At 39.1% G+C, this 9,891-nt stretch overlaps 1 protein-coding gene across 4 annotated transcripts in view; it reads left to right on the plus strand.

Annotated features, from left to right (window-relative positions):
- The window catches only part of nin.L (ninein L homeolog), a 73,116-nt gene extending 63,888 nt beyond the window's left edge, over positions 1-9,228 (plus strand). For 2 of the 4 annotated variants that reach the window (XM_041573056.1, XM_041573057.1), the window contains 2 exons: positions 7,691-7,804; positions 8,444-9,228. In XM_041573056.1, the coding sequence (XP_041428990.1) occupies positions 7,691-7,804; positions 8,444-8,659 (330 nt within the window). In that variant the 3' untranslated portion in view covers positions 8,660-9,228. The remainder of the gene's footprint in view (positions 1-7,690; positions 7,805-8,443) is intronic. The other 2 variants (XM_041573055.1, XM_041573059.1) reach the window with 2 other exon arrangements.
- The last annotated feature ends 663 nt before the right edge of the window (positions 9,229-9,891 follow it).

Here is a 9,891-nt window from a genome sequence, read left to right on the forward strand (position 1 = left end):
CAACATACAAAAGCCACAACTAAATCCCTTCAAACACATCCATGAGTGAGTGTCGCCCCTTATGCTTATCTTTGTGCCTTGTGCTCTTGGTGCCCATGCTTTATGGGAAAAAATCCCTTACATAAGGTTGAGTACTTGAGTTTATTATAGCCACATTGGCACCCATAAATATAGAAGTCAAACTAGACAGAATGTCTTGCAATCTGTCTGTGGGGAAAAACTGTGAATACATCCTTCCATTGCTTGTGGTAAGTTATCCGCCAACATCCTTTGGCTGAAAAAGAACACAGCAACGCTTCCTGCAAAGGGACGAGAAATTGGCTCCTTGGTGCAACTTTACTTGCCATTTATTGTAACTGCAAAGATCTAACCCCCTTGGAAATTTGGGATTATCAAAAAATTACCAATCTATTTTCCTAATTTGACCACATTTTTCCCAGGTTTGGAGCATTTTATGAGGTATGTTTGTAATTATCAGGTCCTTAAAGGACTGTTAAAAAATTTGTTAGTATAGAACGAAATAAAAGCACCAAGACAAATTAAACTTTAAAATAGCAAAGCCTTTATTAAGAAATAACATACAGAAAGTCTGCTTCTTGTATGCTACAGAAAAGGCTACAGGGCGACGACAATCAATCATGCAGCGCTCGATTTCTTCTCCCATATTCTACTGACAGCGTGTGGAAGGTGATGTCGGCATTAGCTTCCAGGTGTCCAGTGCAGGAGGAGGTAGCGAATTTACAATGTGCCTGTGGCCTGTACAGTCGCAAGAGGCTCCCACACTGCGGCAACAGCGCAAACATATTTTATTTGCAAGCACTCCGGACAGTTGGGGCAGTCACAGGTGTAAGGTGCATAGCTTGTGTATTAGTGCAGGCCCTGGGAGCCAAAGGATGAGTACTCTGTCCTCTTTGCAGCACTCTCAGATTTGATCCCGTAGTTGCGCCCGTTAGCTTGGAATCCACAGAAGGAAGGCGTATCGCAGGAGATGAGATCCAGCCAGGAGCGCATGGTGTACCTGCTGCTGTCTGCTGCAAGGTGGGACTGGCCCACGTACGGGTGGTAGATCAGTGCGAACATATTTGACCTCTAGGCCATCAGGTGAAGGGGACACTTCAGACTTCCATTCCTGTAGCTTTGCTTCCAAATCTGGCGTCTTCCCCACGTCTTGTTCACTGTGCGCTCCTGGCTGGAACATATCTCCAGCGCTGCGCCTTCCTTATGTGGATTCCAAGCTAACGGGCGCAACTGTGGGATCAAACCTGAGAGCGCTGCAAGGAGGACAGAGTGCTTATCCTTTGGCTCCCAGGGACTCAGCCTTCCCGAATAAAAAAGCAATGCACCTTACACCTCTGACTGCCCCAACTGTCAGGAGTGCTTGCAAATGCATATATGTTGGCGCAGTGTGGGAGCCTCTTGCGACTGTACAGAGCACAGCCACGTTGTAGATTCGCTACCTCCTCCTGCGCTGGACACCTGGAAGCTAATGGGGAGCCTGCCGACATCGCCTTCCACACGCTGTCAGTAGAATATGGGAAAAGAAATCGAGAGCTGCACAATGGATTGTCGTCGCCTTTTCTGTAGAGGACAGGAAGCAGAGTTTATGCAAGTTATTTCTTAATAAAGGCTTTGCTATTTTAAAGTTTAATTTGTCTTGGTCTTTTTATTTTATTCTATACTAACAAATGTTTAAAAAAAAAAAATTTGATGTTACTGGTCCTTTAAGCAATAATACTTAATGGCCCAGAGTAGGGTTTCTGCTGATTTGTGTTCTATTTTGATCCATAGTCTGTGATAAGACTAATCTAGCTACCTGTATATCAAAGCAGTTTTAAGGCTAGTGCCACAAGGGGCTGAAAATTGGCCTTCTGAAATATGCAGGCCTAGAATCGCCCCTGATGCTGGCATTAGATTCTTGCCCTGCCTGTACCCGGAGCGATTGTGTGCAGGGACACACAACTGATTTTGCATTCTTGCTCTAAAATCCACCTTGTATGCCTGCACCTGGGCCAACACAATCATTCTGGGTGCAGGCTAATGGCAACATAGCATAGGGACAGATTATCTGCCTGTGTATTTCAACAGGCCAATTTGCAACTCCATGTGGCATTGGCCTAAGGGAAGGTAGAAACAGATTTATTTTAAAGTTCACAGTTCACTGAAATGTTTAAGTTCCAGGAGTAGTAAAAAAAAGATAATCTGCATAAGCAGCTATTTTATGTTCCTTAGTACCCACTCAAATACCTATAATGTTTGGATTATTCCTTATGTAGTTAAGAAAACTTTCAATAGAGCAAATAGTATAGGTGAGAGGGGGTAGGATGCCATTGATTCTCAGTCTAGCTGAGGGCGTTGTGTATAATGCTGAAATCCATCTAACCATTTTGGAGCCTGCCTAATCAAATCCAAACAACTCCAAAGGGACACCAGGAGAAAATTCCAGTTGACTATCAATGCCTCAGCTTCAGATAAGGGTGATATGACCTTAAAAAACTTCTTTGGGTATTGTCTTATTGCGTGGGACAAAGTTAGCCACTTCTGTTAGATTTGGGGCCTAGAGCTCACCTAATTCCTTGCAATAAGAGATGGTAAAGCCATCTTACTTTGTGCGGGAAGACTCAAGGGCTTGTTTCGGATCTGGTGTGATCCGATGTAAACCAGATTGATCAAGATATATATGTATTTTATTAGCTAGGGGGGATCTCCTTGAGAGTTATGTTTTATTTAATTATTGAGGATTAGACCAGAGTTGCTATTTTCCACTTCTTTCTAGCCCCCTTCTTTATGAATCCACCCCTACTGACTCATATATGGGCATGCCATAATGATCCGTTGGTCAATGTCTAATTTTGTTTTCAGTGAAATAGTGTCATAGACACAGTGACCTCCCACTTGAAGTTGGGATCCCATAAATGTGAATCATTAAAAGCTAACTGGGTCATGATCAGACCAGGATATGATATACTGTATATCTTTGCACTCACTGTAAAAGGAATACAGTATCTGATCTGAAAATGTAGTCCAATCTGCTATAGGTATTGTGGGTATGTGAACAATAGATTTAGGGGCAGATTTACAAAATTCGAGTGAAGAATTCGAATGTAAAAAACTTCGAATTTCGAAGTATTTTTTGGGTACTTCGACCATCGAATTGGTTAAATTCGTTCGAATTCGAACGATTCGAAGTAAAAATCGTTCGACTATTCGACCATTCGATAATCGAAGTACTGTCTCTTTAAAAAATACTTCGACCACCTACTTCGGTAGATAAAACCTACCGAAGTCAATGTTAGCCTATGGGGAAGGTCCCCATAGGCTTGCCTGTGATTTTTTGATCGAAGGATTTTCCTTCGATCGTTGGATTAAAATCCTTCGAATCGTTCGATTCGAAGGATTTAATCGATCGAACGAAAAATCCTCTATAAGAGTACCTTCGCCATATTTATTTAGAGAGTGTATGAACTCCGTTAAAAGCCTCTAATAGTTCTGCATTTATACACTCGTATTACTATTAACTGTGTTTCATACTAAGAACATGAAACTGAATGAATGTACATCTCTAAAAGGTTCTTTTACATCTATATTGGCACCGGAGTATTTGTAGAAAACAAGGTGCTGGCTTTGGGGCACCAAACAAATGGGTCCCCTACTCAAGCAGATGAGAGAACATGCCATAGAAATAGGAAAGGGAAGAACATATATTTGATGATCACATTTCAGTGGTACTGGAACTATCATTTATCCTTATTAATATTAATTATGTGTTATTTGGACTATCTTGGGCAAAAGGAATGGAAATAGGAAAAATAATTTATTTCAATTCAAAAACTCTAAAACACCACACACAAGCTTACTTTGTAGCAGAGTGCAGTGTGCTCATCCCACACTGGATCACTTTACTGACAATACTCCCAGAAATTCTTTAAAAAAAAAAAAAACATTTCATTTTAAAGGCAACTTATCTGCTTTAGCCACATTCTGAGTGGCATCAATTCTGCCCACCAATTATTCCTATTAAAATCAAGTAAGATGAGACTGTGGCCTCATGAGTACCACTTATCCGGCAAGAAGTACAAGTAGGTGACAGATAACTGAGTTGTTTGTGTACTGCCTTGGCATGTTGCTGGCAATGCAAATATACATGCAAGCTACAAGAGGGGAATGCCTCCCTACAGTATTCACCAATGAATTTCTAGTTTGCCAATTATTTTGTTATTTTGGTTATGATCGTGGGGGCCTTGCAATGCCTTGTCACTTATTTGCCTCTGTCCAATCTCTGTCCATGTCCATAGAAAAGACGGCTGAACTGTCCCTAGTTTATTATAATGGAATAACCATGTATTTGGAAGTTTAGATCATAGCTTTTAAAAAGTGGTCAAATTGCAGCATGTGGTTATAAGGAGCAAATGGAATGCATGTTGCCATAAATAGAGCAGTTATGTAAACGTGAGGGAACTCTTTCACACCTTAGCCACTGTCTTTATTAACTTAATGCTTTTGGGCACTGTGGGCATTCTGTGTATCGTTGAGCCTTCTAGGTATTCTTCCTCTGAAGATACTGTGGGCATTCTGTGTATCGTTGAGCCTTCTAGGTATTCTTCCTCTGAAGATACTGTGGGCATTCTGTGTATCGTTGAGCCTTCTAGGTAATCTTCCTCTGAAGATACTGTGGGCATTCTGTGTATCGTTGAGCCTTCTAGGTAATCTTCCTCTGAAGATACTGTGGGCATTCTGTTTCTCTTTGGGTATTGTAGGCTTGGTGTCTTTCAGGGAACTGTGGGAACTCTCTCAAGGCATTTTGGTCCTTCTGTCTTTCCAGTCTGATGTTGTTTTGGCACTGATTTTATTCTCAATCTGCATTTGTTTTCTGTTCACTGAATTGTTTGTTGTCTAATAAATGAAATCGCTGTATTTGAAGTTGTTATTTAACATTGTGACATTTCAAGAACCCTTAGCATTTTGGAAATACTTTGGGGGCATTGTCCATTGTGTGTAGTTTCAGAAAATCAGCCGGTCCCTGATATTACATGTTTCATTTTAGCAGTGGTTTCCATACTGTAGGACTGACCCTTTTGAAGGCTCAATGCAGCAGCAGCAGAAGTGGGCAGGAGCAGACTTTAGGCCAGATACGAATGAAATAAAATATGAAAAGTACTATGTTGGACATTTTAAGAATTATAGAAGAGCACATTTTCCAACCAATCAATGACTTTGTTATGCACCAAGGGGGTCCTACCAAGGCGTTGGACCACAAGGGGGGCCCTGAATCCAAATATTGTGAAGACTTTGTTACTATAAGAATTACATGGCAAAACACAAGGTTGAGTAAAGTAAGCAGTGTTGTTACAGGGTTACATAATAAATTTGTGCTCAACACTTGAGCACAAACCCTCGATATTCGACTGCCGAATTGAAATCCTTCGACATCGAAGTCGAAGGATTTAGCGCAATTCATTCAATCGGACGATCAAACGAAAAATCGTTCGATCGAACGATTAAATCCTTCGAATCGTTCGATTCAAAGGATTTTAATCAATCAATCGAACGATTTTTCTTCGACCCAAAAAAGCTAGCAAAGCCTATGGGGACCTTCCCCATAGGCTAACATTGACTTCGGTAGGTTTTAGGTGGCGAACTAGGGGGTCAAAGTTTTTTTTAAAGAGACAGTACTTTGACTATCGAATGGTCGAATAGTCAAACGATTTTTAGTTCGAATCGTTCGATTCAAAGTCGTAGTCGAAGGTCGAAGTAGCCCATTCAACGGTCGAAGTAGCCAAAAAAAACATTTGAAATTCGATGTTTTTTTTCTTCTATTCCTTCACTCGAGCTAAGTAAATGGGCCCCTTCCTGTTCTGGGGAACAATACAGTATGTATGTATATTTTTATTTGTATAGTGCTCCTTGAAGGCAAAGCACTGTACAGCAGAACAATAAATTAGTAGTAACAAACTAGGGGTCACTGCAATAATAAATACCAATATAGTACAATATTAAAATACAATTCACATAAATATAAAGTATAGTTACAATACAGATTAAAGTGGTGGTTCACCTTTAAGTTAACCTTTAGTTTGTTGTAGAATGCCAATGCTAAGCAACTTTTCAATTGGTCTTTGTTATTTATTTGATATAGTTTTTGAATTACTTGCCTCCTTCTTCTGACTCTTTGCAGCATTCAAATGGGGGTCACTGACTCCTTCTAAAAAAACAAATGCTCCGTAAGGCTACAAATGTATTGTTATTGCTACTTTTATTATTCTTTCTTCTATTCAGGCCCTCTCCTATTTATTTTACAGTCTCTTATTCAAATCAATGCATGGTTGCAAGGGTAAGTTGGGCCCTAGAAACCTAAATGCCGAAATTGCAAACTGGAGAGCTGCTGAATAAAAAGCGAAATAACCCAAAAACCACAAATAATAAAAATGAAAACCAATTGCAAATTGTGTCAGAATATCACTCTCTACATAATACTAAAAGTTAATTTAAAGGTGAACAACCCCTTTAAGTTCTCAGTGTCAAGGAGACAAAAGGATGGAAGTCCCTGCCCCGTAGAGCTTACAGTCTAAATACATATCATGCTGAAGGTCTGCGATTGCAAAACCAGAGACCGTGGCAAGGAGGAGTGGAGCACACTAGATGGTGTGTATTTTATATGTTCTTCATTAAAGCTAAGCTGTGGCTGTTGATTATATTGGCATATCCCAGGATTAATAAACACCACATAAAGTAGTCAGAAATACATGGAAAGTGTGCATCAGACTTTGGTCCATTAACCTGGTATGGTGATACACCGTAATGGCTCTAGACAGTCAGTATGTATGTACAGGTATGGGACTTGTAATTCAGATTGCTCAGGACTGCAGGTTTTACGGATAATGGATCTTTTTGTAATTTGGATCTTCATGCGGAGTGCAGAGCTGCAGAGTGAGTCGCCATATCGCCGTTTTCCAGTAGACTGGAAGCAGTGTTTTCTAACAGTATTTTTTTTAATAAAGCATTGTTATTAATAAACTTTATGCAGGGTAGATCTATTATTAGTGTGGGTAGAATGGATTTTTTTAATAAAATTTTATTTAGTGTTACAGTTCCTTTAAATCTACTAGAAAATCATGTAAACATTAAATACACCCAATAGGCTGGTTTTGCTTCCAATAAGGATTAATTATATCTTAGTTGGGATCAAGTACAAGCTACTATTTTATTATTACAGAGAAAAAGGAAATCATTTTTAAAAATTTGAATTATTTGAATAAAATGGAGTCTATGGAAGAAACCTTTCTGTAATTCGTAACTTTCTGGACAACGGGTTTCCGGATAACAGATCCTATACCTGTGTAACTTTATTTATAAAGTGCTACAAGGATACTTAGTGCTGTACAATCTTACAACATACAACACAGGGAGCACAAGAATTGTAGTAAATACAATAAATAAGTATAAATGCACAGCAGTTAAGGGCCTTGTGGTAAGAGACACAGCAGAAGGATGTCCCTGCCCTGAAGAGCTTACAGTCTAAGTGCTTGTAAGAGAATGGCAGTTTGTGAAATATCAAGTCTGTCTTCCAGCCATTCCAAAACAAAAACTTATTTGCGCCTATATATTACAACAGGTAAAAAACTGTGAAAGGGACATAAAATTTAAAAATTTAAACAAACAGTTTAAACATTGTCACTGTACTTGTCTTACGCAGAGTGCTCAGGACCAGCTTTTGAAGAAAATGGAAGCACGCATGATGGATGTTGAAGAAAAGCTTAGGTTTGTGAAAATGCTTCTGCAAGACAAAGTGAATCAACTGAGGGACCAAGTAAGTTTTTTCACTCCGAGTTAATGTTGCAAACAAAATTGTATTAGATTTAGTAGGTAAGGATTGTACATTGTTGACCTGTCCTTTTCACCTTTAAAACACAATGGTCAAATCACCTTCAGCTTCAAGGTTATAAGTCAAGTTGCTCTGTAGTATCAGTAGTATAATGTCTGCGCCACATCACAGCCTCTTTACATATAGATAGATCCTCCTGTGGTTATAAACACCGTTGGTGGGACAAGGGAGTACCAAAGCTCAGTAAACAGGTAAGAAAATAGTAACACACGGACGCAGGGTGAAAAAAGTGTGTTAGATTTTGGAAAATGTTTTGGTTGCAGAAAGAGAATATTAGGTTGAGGTAAATTGTTAAATACATAAACAATTGTAAGAAATAAACTAATAAAGACTGCTGGTAATAATGACTGTTACCCTTTAAACAACTCTGGAGTTCTGCTGAAAAATAACGCTGCTTTCCTCCAGAATTCGACAGCAGAAACAACATTTTATGAAATGTATATACGCATATTATGACTATGTTACCCCATATACAAGTTGAATAGTGACTGAAAAGGGAGATGATATTTAGAGAAAAGGCTTCCTGTATTTTATATTCACTTTGTCATCATGATGTCATTGCAGCACACAAAGAATACTAGAGCCGATGAGGTCATTAAAGATTTGTATGTGGAAAATGCTCAGCTGCTGAAAGCTTTGGAGATGAGTGAGCAGAGGCATCAGACTTCTGAAAAGAAGAATTATTTGCTGGAAGAAAAGATCTCTGGGCTTAATAAAATTGTGAGAGATTTGGCTCCGCCCCCACTTAGTACCGTGCATACTCCCCAACGGCGCTGCTAACTAAATCCACCACTGCCCTATATATTTGTAATGAAAATGGAATATTTATATGTGATATCCCTTTCAATAACAAGTGTTTTCACTGCCATAGGAGCTGCTGAGACTTGCCACACCAATTTAAACTGCCTAAAATTGCTCAGGACCATGTAGCATACTGTATCTTTCTGGTATTCCAGTCCATTCTCTGCCTTCCTCCTGTTTTGCCACTGCCAAAGTCTTTCTTCTCATTGCATCAGAATCTGATTTATAGTCCTTATTTACCATTAGACCATACCAATATCAATTACTGTGCCTTGAGTATCAAACATTGTTGAAACAGCCATTCAGAAATATCATGGAGTTATTTATCATGGAGTTTAGTATTTATGTATTTAAAAATGGACAGCACTGTGTAAACACATAGCACAATATAAAGTGAGATATACATACATAGATGATACTCTGGGGCAGATTTATGGGTTTTTTTTTTACAGAGCAGGCATTTCATAACAATTGTTATAATCCTTAAAGGGGAACCTCGCCAAAACATAACTTAAGCTTTTTGAAAGGTAAACATAATTTCAAGCAACTTTGCAATATACATCATTCAAAAAATATGCAGACTTTTCATGATTTTTAATGGTTTCTGACAGTGCCCTAAGCCTAGCCCCCTGCTCTCCTTCTGATCTCTCCTACTACTTTGCTGAGCTGTCTGACTACTGTTACTTTGTATCAGCAACCATCTGTCCTCAGCCTGCATCCTCCAAACCCCACAATTCCCTGCACACATGATTTCAATAAGGAAAGGAACATCACAGTGCAATGCATTGTGGGTTATGTAGTTCCTGCATGCTGTCTGTAAGCTGTGGAGAAGTTGTTACAATTTGTAACATCAGTGTTTAGTCCCTCCTTCCCAAAGGAATGATGCAGAAAGAGAAGAACCATTAAACAGCTGGATTTCAGCATAGAAAATGGCATTTATTCATACTTTTTGTAGAAACAGGAAACTGTGATGGATATATCAGGGGTTTCTGTGTTATGTGGGCCTCTATCAAATTTTGGTTTGGAAGTCGGAGTTCCCCTTTAATAGTTTTCGGACAGCTCAAATCAGCTGAACAAATTGGGACAGTGACATGTCCAATCTTTAAGGGGGTTGTTTTCCTTTAAAGGAACTTTTAGTATGATGTAGAGAATGATATTCTGAGACTTTGCAGTTGGTTTTTATTTTTCATAAACTGTTGTTTTTTGAGTTA

Source organism: Xenopus laevis, chromosome 8L (assembly GCF_017654675.1).
Source record: "Xenopus laevis strain J_2021 chromosome 8L, Xenopus_laevis_v10.1, whole genome shotgun sequence".
NCBI lineage: Eukaryota > Metazoa > Chordata > Amphibia > Anura > Pipidae > Xenopus > Xenopus laevis.